The sequence below is a fragment of the Mytilus galloprovincialis genome, chromosome 11, assembly GCF_965363235.1.
Source record: "Mytilus galloprovincialis chromosome 11, xbMytGall1.hap1.1, whole genome shotgun sequence".
In the NCBI taxonomy this organism is placed as follows: Eukaryota; Metazoa; Mollusca; class Bivalvia; order Mytilida; family Mytilidae; genus Mytilus; species Mytilus galloprovincialis.
Window position 1 is genome coordinate 57,430,158 of NC_134848.1, and position 17,177 is coordinate 57,447,334.

A 17,177-nucleotide genomic window follows, 5' to 3' on the forward strand; every position below is an offset into this window, starting at 1 on the left:
TATCAAATATTTAAAAATCAAACTTTTAAAAAGTGAAATAATCAAAATTGCACGTAAGGTTTAATATTTTAGAAGTTTGATCAAAATCCTAATTAAACTATCAAATTTAAAAACAATATTTAGAATTTTAATATTTTAATAATTTGGTTAAAATTTCAAAATTTCAAAACTTTTACACAATTTGAAATTTTGATATTTTAAAACTTTGATCAAAATTCCAAAAATCTAAAATTTCAAAACCTTTTAAAACTTTGAATTGATAAGTGTTACACGACCGGTAATAAACCCATATGGTATTCGGATTGTCCAGTTTATCCGTTACTGGTTTATCTTTACCACAGAGGCGTACATTTCCGGTGTAATTTGAGCTCATGGTAAAAAAGAAGACAAGCCAAAATCACTGAAAGTTACCGTTTCTATAAGTTATTTTATAGGTAAAAATCATTCTTTGCGACACAAAATATTCCATCTTTCTTATTACTTTTGGGAATTTACGTGGTCAAACCACGAAATGTGTAATCGTTGTGTAAAGTTGGCAACATAATTGAGGAAATAAGTTATACATCGAAAAACACATAATAAATTTGGTTGTACTGTGTGAAAAGTTTTTAACACACCAAATCTTTTCAAATCACAAGGCACCACATTCATCTCAGCAACAAAGAAAGCATTATATGTATGATATCATATCCAGGTGTGTTGATAAGTCGTTATCCTAAGGCTATTTTTTTCTTATTTTTTCTGTAGACTTAGCTTTCATTTTTTATTACCATGCATTGTCAAACTTGGTAACTCATAATTGTTTCTAAGTAACTCAATGTACGATGCTGTCCCATACTGAACCTTCTGACCTTGTTTGTTTACAATTAAATTTCAATGGCGTCAAAATCACGTGATGTCAATTCGTTCTACCCAATCAAATTGCTCTACTGTCAATTAGGGGATTTTTCAGTCTACGGCAATTACGTTATTTCTTTGTGGGATATTGCTTTAAAATAGTTTGCAATCATTTTGGGTTTTATTCCACAGGAAACCTCATTTTTTGCCATCCCTTTCGACATCAATGGAATTTTGTATGAATATTTACCTACAGTCATGATGGTCAGAATATCGATCTTTTCATAATGAATAGAAAAAAAAATTCGATGAAAAATAAATGTAAATTGTTTTTTATTAACCTTCTCTATATATTCCTGTACAAAATTATGGCATGGACATTGTTTTTTCATATAGTTTTCCTTTCATTTTGGTTGGGCTTTTTTCGCGGGAAAATCGCAAAAGAAGTAAGGAGCATGTCATTTTAAAATTCCTAAAAATACGATTTGCTTGACCTGTATTGCCTGCCACAAGACTGATGACGCTGAATGGAATGTACACAAAGCAATGGAGGCCGGAAGTGGGATTTTGTGAAGTTTTAGAATGTTTTTAGACATTCGGAAGTCAGTATTGAAACAGGCATTAGAAAATTGGCATTTTTTAGCAATAATTGAGAACAACAATAAAAACTTACCTTTAGAAATGTTTTTTTGGGGAAGACGGCTTCAAGCTGTCAATCCCCTATGGGGTTGACCATAGTAACATTCCCTCACATCATTCATTTTGTTTTTATAGTGTGGAAAACCCCCCAACAAATCTTACTAAGATTGAAGAGAAGGAGACCCAGAAATGAATAGTTTGACTTTTAAACACTTTTTTACACATTTCCCTTCTGTTTCTCACGAAATTATCGTATCTTGAGCTCTCCTTTACACTGTTTATGTTTTTTTTACAATCCGGAAAAATCAGTATGACGAGATATTCTAAATATATCCAACCTACATTGTATTTTATAGTGACGTCATTCTTGGAATGCCACACTACGCAGAAGCAGGGATATCCTTCACTGGTTATTTAAATCATTCTCAGAGATCGTGCACTAATTACACATTGGTATTTGTTAAATTTAAACATAATAATGTTTGCTGTAGATGATTCAAACATCAACATGCAATACTTTAATTTGTAGGTGAACAACTTTCAAAGTAAACAAAGATCGTGGGGATACATGAGATAGGGGAGAGAAACGATTTTATTCATTTTTTTTCTGTAAAAATTCTGTTTTGAGAATCTTCTTCCAATTCAGGAGCACCTCAATTGCTGAGTAATTATCCACTAAAATAAAAGTTAATGTATCTAAACACTTAAAATGTGACATTTCATTGGATTAGTAGTCTTCCATTAAAACTAAATTTTTGTGTACCAACATAATCATTGTAATGGTTAAAAAAAAAAAAAAAAAAAAATGTTACATTTTGTAGTTTAAACCTATTTATTCATGAAATTTACAAATATTTCAAATTTAGGATTTGGAAACAAGCTTCACACAGAATACATCAATCATATTGTTTTTTATTAGTACCTGTTTCCCTGTGATGAGAGTTGTAACTGGGAACTTTATCAATGGAAAGTTAAAACTGAATAGATTTTTCAGTCCAAACTTTCTTAAGAAAAAACTTTAAAATCTAAGAGTACTGTCACAAAAAATGGAAAATGGCCCTAGCCTGCAGTTCAGTGGTACACAATTAAGATTTCAAAAAAAATTGTAGTTGTGAAATGACAGAATTCAGTTGAAATTTAGATAATTAACTATCAACTTTAATCATATGTTTAGATTTAGAAGATGCAGATCTCTTCCATTGGTCCAAATTGAATCCTAAACTAAGGAAACGAAATTACATTAAACAACAATTGATTTCAATATCGTCAACCTTTCTACATGTTCTTTTTTTCATTCTTTATATGAAGACTATCAAAAGATACCCCCCCTTCCAAAAAAAATAATTAAATAGAAACAAGGGCCGTCTTTCCCCTCAGAGCTATTCAGCTCTTTGATTATTCAAAAGTGCAGAAAAAACGTATTCTGCACTGTTTTTCTACGTCGGAAGTAGCATAGTGACGTCAATGCATAGTTTCCCCGTGTGTTAAGTTCAAACACAAATACCTAACGAACTGACAAGATGAACGATTTTAAACTACGGTAGGATATCTGACTAACAAACATGACAAATCACAGTACAAATTATTACAGGGAATTATAGTTAACCCGTACCATTGTAAACTCGTACCAACGTCAACTCATACCACTAAAAAAAACTTGTACCACTGCTAACTCGTACAAACTTATTTAAATGCATTTGATTGGTGTTTAAGGATGAATGTATACTGTTATTTCACTTCTAAGTCTGTAAGACATCATAAGGCATCCCAGAAAAAAAATTAAAATAGCCATGCCAGACAAGTGATCATAAGGCATCCCAGAAAAGAAGTAAAATACCCATGCCAGACAAGTGATCATAAGGCATCCCAGAAAAAAAATTAAAATAGCCATGCCAGACAAGTGATCATAAGGCATCCCAGAAAAAAATTAAAATAGCCATGCCAGACAAGTGATCATAAGGCATCCCAGAAAAAAATTAAAATAGCCATGCCAGACAAGTGATCATAAGGCATCCCAGAAAAAAATTAAAATAGCCATGCCAGACAAGTGATCATAAGGCATCCCAGAAAAAATTTAAAAAGCCTTGCCAGACATCATAGGCATACCAGAAAAATTAAAACAGCCTTGCCAGACATCATGAGGCATCCCAGAAAAAAATTAAAATAGCCTTGCCAGACACAAGGCATCCCAGAAAAAAATTAAAATAACCATGCCAGACGTCATAAGGCATCCCAGAACAAAATTAAATAGCCTTCCCAGACATCATGAGGCATCCCAGAAAAAAATTAAAATAGCCATGCCAGACATCACAAGGCATCCCAGAAAAAAAAATTAAAATAGCCATGCTAGACATCATAAGGCATACCAGAAAAAAAATAAACTAGCCACATGTGCCAGACATCATAAGGCATCCCAGAAAAAAATTAAAATAGCCTTGCCAGACATCATAAGGCATCCAGAAAAAAAATTAAAATAGCCATGCCAGACATCATAAGGCATCCCAGAAAAAAATTAAAATAGCCTTGCCAGACATCATGAGGCATCCCAGAAAAAAATTAAAATAGCCTTGCTAGACATCATAAGGCATCCCAGAAAAAATTAAAATAGCCTTGCCAGACATCATGAGGCATCCCAGAAAAAAAATTAAAATAGCCTTGCTAGACATCATAAGGCATCCCAGAAAAAAATTAAAATAGCCTTGCCAGACATCATGAAGCATTCCAGAAAAACACTTAAAATAGCCTTGCCAGACATCATAAGGCATCCCAGTAAAAAATTAAAATAGCCTTGTCAGACATCATAATTATTTAGACTAGGTATACAGTACTTAACCGGTTCAGGTGTTTAATTGAAAATTACAGATTGCAATATAAAATATTATTACAATTAAAATACTACCTATAAAACATACATATTGATTAGTATATAATTATACCAGGTATATTATAAAATTAAATGTAAACAAAGAAAAAAATGCAAATCAACAAAAAATAAATAATACAGTTTTATTTTGGTATGGTCATCATACCTGTAAAAGTACCTTAGTTTTAACAATAAATATATTGAAGTGCAGCACAAATTTGCAGTTAGTTTAAAACTGGTAAGGAACATTTTAGCATATACAATATAGTCCTTATTATACCCCCGCTTTAAAAAAGGGGGGTATACTGTTTTACCTCTGTCTGTCCTTCCATCAGTCTGTCTGTCCCATGAATATTTTTCGTCGCATTTTTCTCAGGAACTACAATACAAGGATTTCTGAAATTTGGTTTCAGGGTTTATCTAAGTCAGCTATACCGTGTGATGCGTTTTCAGATTGATCACTTGACAACTTCCTGATTACCGAACACTTGTATGATTTTAAACATGATAGCCAAGTTGAAAATTTTCGTCACATTTTTCTCAGGAACTACAATACAAGGATTTCTGAAATTTGGTTTCAGGATTTATATAAGTCAGTTACACCGTGTGATGTGTTTTCAGATTCATCACTCGACAACTTCCTGTTTACCAAACACTTGCATATTTTTACACTTAATATTATCCACTTGCAGCAGGGGTATCATCAGTGAGCAGTAGCTCGCAGTTTCACTTGTTTGAAGCTGGAATAATTCAATCGCCTGTAAATTCAGTGGTCCATTATTGTGCAAACTTACCTACACTTGCCTGGTCATGCTGGTTGAATGATACTTACACCACTGGCTTAACTTTTAAATTGATTGCATTCACAATTTGGTTAAACACAGCAATACTCATGAATGTTGTTGAAACAAACAGAAAATGAAAGTACAAAATGTGATGGATTTTCTATGTACTATAATACACTTACATGCACGTCATGATGTACAAGCAATAACATTTCTAAACATCAGATGTACAAGCAATGACATGTCTAAACATCACTCCATCAGATGTACAATGTCTAAACATCAGATGTACAAGCAATAACATTTCTAAACATCAGATGTACAAGCAATGACATTTCTAAACATCAGATATACAATGTCTAAACATCAGATGTACAAGCAATGACATGTCTAAACATCAGATGTACAATGTCTAAACATCAGATGTACAAGCAATGACATGTCTAAACATCAGATGTACAAGCAATGACATTTCTAAACATCAGATGTACAAGCAATAACATGTCTAAACATCAGATGTACAAGCAATGACATGTCTAAACATCAGATGTACAAGGAATGACATGTCTAAACATCAGATGTACAAGCAGTGACATGTCTAAACATCAGATGTACAATTTATCAATAAAGCTGTGCTTAAATCCAGACAAGGTAAAGGTAAGGAACAGTTCCTATAGATAAAGTCAACATTAGTATGCTATAAATAGATTAAGCAAAAACAAATCTGGGTAACATACTAAAACCGAGGGAAACAAATCAACTATATTAAAGAAGAAAACAACAGAACAACAGAAACACGGAACTGCAACAAAAACAATTCTCAGATCCGAACATCCTGGCATTTAAATTTTTCAAGGGGTGATGCAGATAGGATTCCTCTAGATTTTTCATCTATTTGAAGGTGATATCTGATTATTTATATTGCTGATTATTTTTTAACCAGAGGATATAGTATGATAAAAATCAAAATGGAGATATTATATAGTGTCTTTAACAATATTAAGTGGGTAAAATTACTAGATTCAACTGGTGTCAGTATATATCAATTAAATTAATTTGCATTGAAGTCTATGGAAAATCTAGAGGATTCTCATCCGCATCACCTCTCAACATTGTTTACATAACACAAATGCTAATCATTGATTGGTCAGTTACATGTTGTGATGTCAGTGCAGATCTGAGAATAGCCAACATACATAGAAATACACTATTTGATATTAAACAACTGCCATTATCCATGACTTGCATTTGTACAGGACATTTTAAGAAAACATGATGGCTTGAACCTGGTTAGATAACAGATCTATGCTTTCTCAATATATAAAATGTTCTACAGATATATGGTATCTTATTTCTATATCTACATGTAACTTCTCTCGTGAGCTTGTTTGCAATAAGTCTGGTTATTTGATGATGTTTTAAACTATGTTTGTTTTGTTTCAGGATCGATTGGTATTGAGTAATTTGGAAATGTGTGACCAACAGTAGTACTCGTGAGAAAGAAATACTAGTGTTACCAAGTTCATGGTATGCTAAAGTCATAAAAGTGGTTTAAATCCAGTCATAAAAGTTCAAGGTATGCTAAAGTCATAAAAATGGTTTAAATCCAGTCATAAAAGTTCAAGGTATGCTAAAGTCATAAAAGTGGTTTAAATCCAGTCATAAAAGTTCAAGGTATGCTAAAGTCATAAAAGTGATTTAAATCCAGTCATAAAAGTTCAAGGTATGCTAAAGTCATAAAAGTGGTTTAAATCCAGTCATAAAAGTTCAAGGTATGCTAAAGTCATAAAAGTGGTTTAAATCCAGTCATAAAAGTTCAAGGTATGCTAAAGTCATAAAAGTGGTTTAAATCCAGTCATAAAAGTTCAAGGTATGCTAAAGTCATAAAAGTGGTTTAAATCCAGTCATAAAAGTTCAAGGTATGCTAAAGTCATAAAAGTGGTTTAAATCCAGTCATAAAAGTTCAAGGTATGCTAAAGTCATAAAAGTGGTTTAAATCCAGTCATAAAAGTTCAAGGTATGCTAAAGTCATAAAAGTGGTTTAAATCCAGTCATAAAAGTTCAAGGTATGCTAAAGTCATAAAAGTGGTTTAAATCCAGTCATAAAAGTTCAAGGTATGCTAAAGTCATAAAAATGGTTTAAATCCAGTCATAAAAGTTCAAGGTATGCTAAAGTCATAAAAATGGTTTAAATCCAGTCATAAAAGTTCAAGGTATGCTAAAGTCATAAAAGTGGTTTAAATCCAGTCATAAAAGTTCAAGGTATGCTAAAGTCATAAAAGTGGTTTAAATCCAGTCATAAAAGTTCAAGGTATGCTAAAGTCATAAAAGTGGTTTAAATCCAGTCATAAAAGTTCAAGGTATGCTAAAGTCATAAAAGTGGTTTAAATCCAGTCATAAAAGTTCAAGGTTAGCTAAAGTCATAAAAGTGGTTTAAATCCAGTCATAAAAGTTCAAGGTTAGCTAAAGTCATAAAAGTGGTTTAAATCCAGTCATAAAAGTTCAAGGTATGCTAAAGTCATAAAAGTGGTTTAAATCCAGTCATAAAAGTTCAAGGTATGCTAAAGTCATAAAAATGGTTTAAATCCAGTCATAAAAGTTCAAGGTATGCTAAAGTCATAAAAGTGGTTTAAATCCAGTCATAAAAGTTCAAGGTATGCTAAAGTCATAAAAGTGGTTTAAATCCAGTCATAAAAGTTCAAGGTATGCTAAAGTCATAAAAGTGGTTTAAATCCAGTCATAAAAGTTCAAGGTATGCTAAAGTCATAAAAGTGGTTTAAATCCAGTCATAAAAGACAGACAATGTAAATATTTTACAATAACTCATAACACATCTTCTTATATCTATAATATGTCATGTGTGTGGTGATGTACAATTTACCCCCTTTTTCAGAAAAATTTTGATTGGTTATATAGGGAATCACTGAAGCGTGACAGAGTCCCCCCTCCTTTCCTCCCCTTTAGGCAGTCAGTCTTATGAAAATTTCTAGATCCGCCACTGCTAGGCAAGTGACAAATTGTAACTTAGTTTCAAGTTGACAGCACAAAAAATATAAATGAATAAATAACAACTATATCAGTATATTGTTTAAACCTTTTTATTAAGAATTTTTAATTCATACTTTTTTTCTCAACATCTATAAAATGCTGCAAGTATATTTTTACTGCATACATTTGTATATAAAATAATTTCCTTAATGATATGCACAAAATCCTATGCAAAGGAAACGGTAATGGAATTTCACTTCTCCCTAGGTACTCTTTCATGGAAGGAGAAGTCAATTTCGTGTATGTGTATTACATGGTCCCTGACTGTCAGTATCCAAGTATTTTTATGCCCCACCTATGATAGTAGAGGGCATTATGTTTTCTGGTCTGTGCGTCCGTTCCTCTATCTGTCCCTCCATTCGTTCGTTCGTCCGTCTGTCTCACTTCAGGTTAAAGTTTTTGGTCAAGGTAGTTTTTGATGAAGCTGAAGTCCAATCAACTTGAAACTTAGTACACTTGTTGCTTATGATATGATCATTCTAATTTTAAGACCAAATTAGACTTTTGACCCCAATTTCAAGGTCCACTGAACATAGAAAATGAAAGTGTAAGTTTCAGGTTAAAGTTTTTGGTCAAGGTAGTTTTTGATGAAGCTGAAGTTCAATCAACTTGAAACTTAGTTCATATGTTGCTTATGACATGATCTTTCTAATTTTAATGCCAAATTAGATTATTTACCCAATTTCATGGTCCACTGAACATGGAAAATGATAGTGCGAGTGGGGCATCCGTGTACTTTGGGCACATTCTTGTTTGTAGTAAAATTCAACATTATTGCTTAGAATTGGTAAAAGACTGTTACATATTCAAACTCAGAAAATAGACTGCAAATTAAGTATGAACCATACCAATTTCTGCAATGAACACCTAAAAATTCCATTGACTAGTACATGTAGTACTTTCAGTCTTTTTTTCTTGGTTTAAATCAAAACGGCAATTTTGTAAAAAAAAGAAGATGTGGTATGATTGCCAATGAGAAAACTCTTCACAAGAGACCTAATGACACAAATTAAGAACAATTTGTAATTTACATGATTTAGTACATAATTCATTTACTAAATTGTGTATTATGCACATACATCATGTACATGATATATAAATGGTCATATTTTATTTAAATTGAATATTTTGATTACAGCATTTTAAAGCAAAATGAGGTTGGAATGTAAAGAAGAAAAACAACCAATTGACAGAAAGAAGAACTGCAAGGTTTGAAATACTGCAGTATGACATGACAGTAAAAGATAATGGCAGGGAGCTCGAGGAAACGCTCAGATGGGACCTTAGGTTACACAGTGACTGAAGAAGATGGCGTCAAGTACAAAATTCATTGTAGCATTTGTGGGCGTGGTTTCATGGGGAATGCTGGACTGACAGCTCATATGAAATCACATATAAAAGCTACAGTGAAAACATGTTTAGATTCAAAACCAGTTGAAACAGTGGAACCAGAGATCGTAAAAAGTAATATAATTGAAGAATGTCTGTCAAATTATCAATGTAAAACTTGTGGAAAAGGTTTTGATAAGTTATGCGGTCTGCTTTCACATGAAAGAGGCCACCAGAAAAAAATAGACAATGTTGGAAAAAAATTTGAATGCAAGGTGTGTAAACAAGAGTTTAAGTGCCTTCAATATTTGACAAGTCATATGAGAACTCATAATAACAACTATCGTAATAGAGAAAAGCGATTTAGTTGTGAAGATTGTGGTGCTCGTTTCCATGGAAACAGTCAGTTAATGGTACACAAACGCACACACAATGGTAGCAGACCTTTCAGTTGTAATTACTGTGATAAAAAATTTCTTAACTCTGGAAACTGTAGTGCCCATGTAAATAAAGTACATTTTGGAAAAGCTAAGGAATCACGATATTACTGTGATGTTTGCAATAAGGGATTTCATTATAAATCTGTTTTGAAAAAACACATGATGATCCATACAGACGAAAAAATATACAAATGTGAATACTGTTCAAAAACCTTTTCTTGGAAGCTGTGTTATGACCTTCACCTAAAACTACATTCAGGGGAGGCGATGCATGAATGTTCTATCTGTCAGAAAACTTACCCAACAAATCATATTCTAGAGAAACACATGAATACGCATACAAAAGAAAAGGAGTACGAATGTGATATTTGTAACAAAGTATTTTACAAAAAAGGGAACATGTCAAAACATAGAATGATTCATTTTGACACGAAACCATACAAGTGCTCAACATGTGGAAAAGGATTTAAACAGAATTCTACAATGCGTACACATGAAGATATACACAACCCAGAACATTTGAGAAAGAGAAAGTCACGAAAAGGGGTAAGGGATCACCACTGTGAGGTCTGTAAACGTTCATTTTCCTCGAAAGAAACATTACGTAATCATTCTCGATTACATACTGGTGATTTATTTACTTGTGAGGTTTGTGACAGAGAATTCACTTATTTAAAACAGTATGTAATTCATAAGAGAAAACACACTGGGGAAATTACTGACAAATGTCACATTTGTGGCCGAGGGTTTATTTGTTCTGGATATCTGCGTAAACATCTGAAAATGCATGCTGGTACTCGTAAATGGAAGTGTGAGGTTTGTGATATGAAATTTACACAGAGTGGAGCTTTGAAGAAACACATGAGGACACATACGGGTGAATTACCATGGGCATGTACATTCTGTGACAGACGATTTGCTTGTAATGATTCCCTGCTACAACACGAAAAACAACATAAAGGAATTGTTGAGAAATTTTTTCATTGCAGTCTTTGTCCAAAAACTTTCACTAGAGCCTCCGGCAAGTTGATCCATATGAAAACAGTTCACGAAAGATTGAGACCGTTCAAGTGTGATATATGTACCAAGACATTTTCGAACAGATCCAACCTACAAAAACATCTGATGGTTCATAATAATGAACGACCACATAAATGTCAGCAGTGTAAGAAAGCGTTTAGAACACGGTCAAATTTAAAATATCACATGGATGTTGTTCATGTTAATAAAAAAACAGTGAAATGTTTAATCTGTCAAAGAGTGTTTAGGAGTCAAGGCAACCTGACAATACACAATAGAATGAAACACAAAGTGGAATCGGAAAATAAAAATCTTACAATTTCAGATGAAAACATGAACAGTTTAAATACAATAAATGAAAAGACTTTAAAATGTTATAAGTGTAAAAAGATGTTCAAAACTAAATTTTCTTATAATCGCCACATGAAAATTTCACATGGATTAAGTTTAGCACCAACGCTCTGCTTACAAAAATTAGATGGTAAAACCAAGTCAAGTATGCAGATCTCCGGAGGACATGTTCAAAAGGATAGTGGTATTCTAGAAAAACTGAAATGTTCTTTCTCTGTCGGAAAAAATCTTTCAATAAAAGATAAAGATTCTAAAGTAGATGCCAAACAAAATTGTCACGAAAACATTTTCGACTCTTTCTTGAACAATAAGAAAACTTTAGAACTACCGAAAGTTGAAATCTGCTCAGAAGTGGGTATTATCGGTATTGTTGAAGATGGTCAATCAAAAAGGGAAGGAAATATATTTGCGAAAATATCACATAGACAAGAAACTATGGTGGAAGTGATGGATATAGGAGAACAGGAAAGTAAACTGCTTTCAACTGATGTGCATACTAATATATTTGAGAAAATAATGATGAAGCCAAATTCAAACAATAGTTCAGCAAAAGAAACATTATTATGTCTACCAGAGAAGAGTACAAATGAAGCCAAAGTTTGTTCAAGTCAAAGTAAAATAAACAATCAATCTAAATTTGGCAATCAGTTGAAAAAAATGAATTTTGGTTCATTGATGATGAAGAAAAAAGATGTTGGCAATATATTTTCCAATTTAAATGGAATAAAACTGGTAGGAAATGACTTTAAATGTATTCCTAAAATCAATTCAGACCCGAATTTACCAAGAAATAAAACATTGGACATAGAATCTTTAGATCAAGCAAATGTATGCAGAAATTTGTTTGATGATCTTTTGAACGATAAAAGAAAAAGTGATGATTTGGCAATTTTTCAAAATACAACTGATGATTTAGTGTCCAATCAACATGATCAAATGGAACATGAAATTATTTCAATCGTTGATGATGCAGTAGTTCAGGATGTAACAATGCTACCTAATTTCAATGGAAATGTAAATGCTACATTAAATATGGCTGAAAATATTGAAGGTTATGATAATAATGAAATAGATAACATGAAGAAAGGAGGCCGAAATCTCTTTGACGAACTGATAAGTAATTGTAACAAAGGTAATAAAATTACTAAAAAGAAAAATGAATTGTCGGGATTCGCTAATAATGGACAAAATGGCAGTCTGATTGCGCTTCATCGTACTTCAGAAATCCTCGAGATGCAAAATCAAGGTCATGTGATAATTGTCAATTCCAATAATCAACAGATAATTTTACATAAAGATGAACTAGAAAATGTAATGAATAAAGCAGATATCAGAATTGGATCTGAATTAGGTCACAATGACACATTGCAAATCAGCCAATCTACTGAAGTTGAATCTAATTCAGGTAAAACTGCAACTTTTATGATGTTAGACAATTGTGATCATATTGACGTCTCTAGTTTGGATAATGTGAATGAAAATGACAGGGAAATTTCTCAAATTTTGACAGTTGTAGAAATTGATGAACAAAATAAAATCAGGGAACTAGAAGATAACTCTATGCATGAACAAATAACTGAGCAAGAAACGAGCAAGGAGATTCATATGGATAGTTTACAGGATGATGAACAGTGTAAAAACACAGACACCAATAATTTGAAAAATCTTCATGGTCTAGGTGAGAGCTCAAGATTCGGTCAAGAAGAAAATTTGAAAAGTGATGATTTGACAATATTTGAGAAAATGGAACAAATGATTAAATCGAATGAATTATGCCATATTACAGAAAAAACAACAGAAGATGATGATGCAGTGGGAAAGAAAGAAGTATATGAATGTAGTGAAAAAAGTAAGATTTCAGTAGATCGCAACATGTCTAGTTCTTGTAGTTCAGGTCATAATGAAAGAATAGAAGATAATTCATTACAAAATCTGGAAGTAAAAGAAAATAGTTGCACAGAAAGTATAGATTGTAATGTACAAAATTGTGACAAAGAAGAAGAAATAAACAATAAGAATGCAGTAAAAAATTATCAGAAAGTAAAAAGTAATATAAGTAAAGCTGACGAAGAAACAGTTAAAAATAATAGAGAAAAGGGTAAAAATGGACCTGAACCAATGAAGGAGTCTTCAGCTTTTAATTTGTTTGAGAAGTTTTCTCACTTTTCTAATAACCACTATATGGAATCTGATAATACTATTGTAGAACATGAAGAACAAGGCAATCTCATAGACCACTGTAAGGAATCTGAAAATACAAATGTAGAACAAGATATACCCACAGATTCTGGTGACAATGATAATACTGTTGTAGAACATGAAGAACAAGACAATCCTGAAGACAGTTATGACAGTGGTGACAATGATAATATTGTTGAAGAACATGTAGATCAAGACATTCCCATAGACTTTGGTGATAATGAACAATATAATTTTGAAGACTCAGAAGAAGTAAGAAATCATGAAAAGGAAAAAGATAATTTTCATGAAGAATGTGATTCGCAAGTTCTGGAAAATGTTGATATGGAAATTATATCAACCAATGAGGATAGAGTAGTTCATTCTAATGTTGATGATAGTCGAAGTGAAAAAACTATGGGTCAAGAAAGTGAAAAAACTAAGGGTAAAAAACTTGATAAGATTAATGGACAAGAAATTGAAAAAATTGATAGTCAGGAAATAGAAAACACTAATGATCTAGAAAGTGAAAATTTGAAAAGTGATCAGAGCATTGAACATGGGGATTGTAAAGATGAACAAAACAAAGAGACATTTTCCTTATCGGAAAGTATTCAATGTGATGAAGAGACAAAATTAGCATCACATAATGATGAAATGCAAGTTGAACAAAGTCTTTCTCAGAATCAACCATTGCAAATGAATAAAGGAGAGATTGTAAATATTGATACTGGAAATACTAAAAACATTCCTCAAATGCAAAGATGCACTGAAAATGAAAAACAAACTGAAGAAAAAAGTTGTAGTTGTGAAGATAACAGTACTAATTGTGATGAAATGTTCGTGAAAAAACAACTTTTCAGTGATAAGAAGAAAGATGAAGTAGGTACGGGCAGCATTGATGAAAGGAAAGAAGAAAGTAAGAATTTAAAAACTAATGAAAAAGACATCCAAAAGGACCCAGTGGTGAGGAAACGTAAATATAAAGGAGTTAAGGTAATCAAACAGGCTCCAACTATTGAGGACCAAAGTTCAGTAAGAAAAGGCAATATCAAAATTATCGGTAAAAAGTTGTATCTAATAGGTAGAAAAAGAACAATATCAGCAAGCGGAGAAAGTGAAAATAAATCCGCAATCAGGCAGGATAATTCAGGAAAAGATCATAATAAGGAAGGACCAATCACAAATAAGACAGAATTTACTGCTTATAAAAGTGAAAACATTGAAAAAGACATTATTTGTGGTTCGGAAAAAGAAGCACAGCACTTAAAAAGTCTGACAATATGTGATGAAAATAACTATACAGATAGTGCAGAGTTATTAATAGAACAGTGTTCAAAGACAAAATTAGTTTTTAAAGATGGTGTTTACTGGTGTGACTTATGTGATAAGACATTTAAAACGAAGAGCAGCTTACGAACTCATAAATTTAGTCATATGAAATATAATTTTACTTGTCAAGCTTGTGGTATGGGGTTTTCATGGGAGGACCATTTAGAAAGACACATGAATGTTCATTTAAAAACGTCCACATATATTGATTTGCTTCAGTCCTACAATGCATAGTCAAAGTAGGATATATTCAATTGAATCTGATATTTAATTTGCTAAATTATTACAATTTTCAATGCAAACTGTATCATGTGTATTGTGAATGTTAAATAACAGAAAAAACAATATGTTGGTATAAATTTATTTAGTGGATATGTTTGCACCAAAAAAAAAATGATTTAAAAAAATTCACTTTCAGTCAGGGCTAAGACTTATATAAGTCACGTTTATTTCATTGCAGATTTAGGCATGTTAAGTTATATTTACCCCTATATGTACTTCAGCTGTACTTAGAAAGGTAAATTTGTATGCCTTAAATTTTCATGCAAAAAAATTGAATTATCTCCCCTGAATTTTCTCCAAAAAATTTCTTCTGAAATTATCTTGTTTGCTTAAATACCAAGAACTTAACAAAGAAATCTATAGACACTGATATGTCAATGTATGTTTAATAACTATGCATGTCTTAAAAAATTGCTCTCTTGAGGCGTGTAAATGAGAAGTTTGTGGTAGTCAAATGGAATTTGCATTGTTCAAGAAATTATACATTTTATGAATACATGGAATAGTAAAGAAAACTTATAATGGCGTACAATTAAATACTCAACCATGCAATGTAGTTCAGAGAATTCAACATGTTCAAGAAAAGAAGAAAATGTGATTTTTTTTTACTTATAAATATAAAGTTAAAAAAATCTGTATGTCTAAGGGATATAACTCTATCTTCAAAATAGATAACCTGTATTAAAAATTAATCCCAGTTGATAAAATATTGTAAATTTTGAAATTCTTGAGACTTTTTTCATGCAAAATATGCATATGGGTAAACATGGTAAGTATCACAATAGTAAGAGCTCACTTTTTAATATTTGATATCTATATGTATCTGTTTGTTTAGTACCTTAAATCGTAAAAGGACTTTTGTTGGTCATTTTGTCATTGTAATTAAGATTGCCCTATCTTATATCTGTTTTAAATTTAGTATACATTTTACCCTGTTCATTTAGATATGATAAATTAGCAGGGGTGTATCCAGCCATTTTTAAAAGGGGGTTCCTAATCCAGGATAAAAAGTTCCAACCATATGTCACCATTCAAATGCATTGCTAGTAAAAAAAAAATGGGAGGGGGTTTCTGGGGGTTTTCTGTTGGATCTGCCACTAATCAGTGAATATATGATATATCTTTATTGTTGTGTTTTATATGTCTTTCAAAAAAAATATTGCCCTTTTAATTCATGCTAATAATTACATGTGTTTTTGTGTCATTTTTGCGTCACAATATTTGTTATGCATGGTTGGATATCGGGACTATACAGGATGCTATTATTCAATCAGTTGTTAGATTTTTTTCCTTCCACTTGTTAAACCTTTACATTTTAAGTGTCTGTTTGTGTTTCAATCAATTGTAATAATTTAGATATTTCTTAATATTACTTGTATATATTGCTTATTTGATCCTAATGATATCGCAAAAAACTTACCATAAACATCATAAAAAAATTAAACATGAATGCCTTCATTTATTAGTCCCCTACGGACAGTCCTCCCGTCAGTCCGTCGGTGAGTCTGGCAAATCAGTTTTTCCACACTTTTTATTGATTTGATAATTGGTATATAGCTTTACATGACAATTTATTGTATCATTTCAAGTTTGAGTTTTATTCCAGTCTGATGATTTTGTGCAGTTATGATCCTGGGAATCTGATGTTCAGTGGTTGTCGTCTGTTTATCTGGTTCATATAGCTTGCTGTTCGGTGTGAGAATAGTCTCCGTGTTGAAGGCCATACCTTGACCTATAATGGTATACTTTTATAAGTTGTGACTTGGATGGAGAGTTGTCTCACTGGCACTCATACCACATCTACCTATATCTATTGAAGATATTGATTTGATAATTGGTATAAAGTCTTATCATGACAAGTTACAGACCAAGTATAAATTTTGTTCCGGTCGGATGACTTTTGTGCAGAGTTATGGTCCTTGCTCAAATAATCATTTTCATGCTTGAAGATATTGACTTGATATTTGTTATAATATAGTTTACACCATGACAAGTTATAGTTCAAGTTAGAAGTTTGTTCCAATTTAAACACAGTTTTAACTTGTAGGGGGACTATGTATTGTCATGCAATAC

The 17,177-nt window shown here is 32.0% G+C and overlaps 1 protein-coding gene across 3 annotated transcripts; it reads left to right on the forward strand.

The window, feature by feature from the left end:
- The first annotated feature begins 339 nt into the window (after positions 1-339).
- LOC143052448 (uncharacterized) lies at positions 340-16,554 on the forward strand. Of its 3 annotated transcripts, none has more exons than XM_076225482.1 (3): positions 340-434; positions 6,568-6,700; positions 9,311-16,554. In XM_076225482.1, the coding sequence occupies exon 3, from the start codon at positions 9,420-9,422 to the stop codon at positions 15,054-15,056; it is 5,637 nt and encodes a 1,878-aa protein (XP_076081597.1). In that variant the 5' UTR covers positions 340-434; positions 6,568-6,700; positions 9,311-9,419; the 3' UTR covers positions 15,057-16,554. The 3 variants fall into 3 exon arrangements, with proteins under 3 accessions (XP_076081597.1, XP_076081598.1, XP_076081599.1); XM_076225483.1 differs by having other exon boundaries at positions 346-434; positions 6,568-6,651; XM_076225484.1 differs by lacking the exons at positions 340-434; positions 6,568-6,700 and adding an exon at positions 7,817-7,876.
- Positions 16,555-17,177: the final 623 nt, after the last annotated feature.

Excerpts from the sequence above, each read along its gene's own strand:
- LOC143052448 (XM_076225482.1), top strand. The coding sequence starts at position 9,420 with ATGGCAGGGAGCTCGAGGAAACGCTCAGATGGGACCTTAGGTTACACA.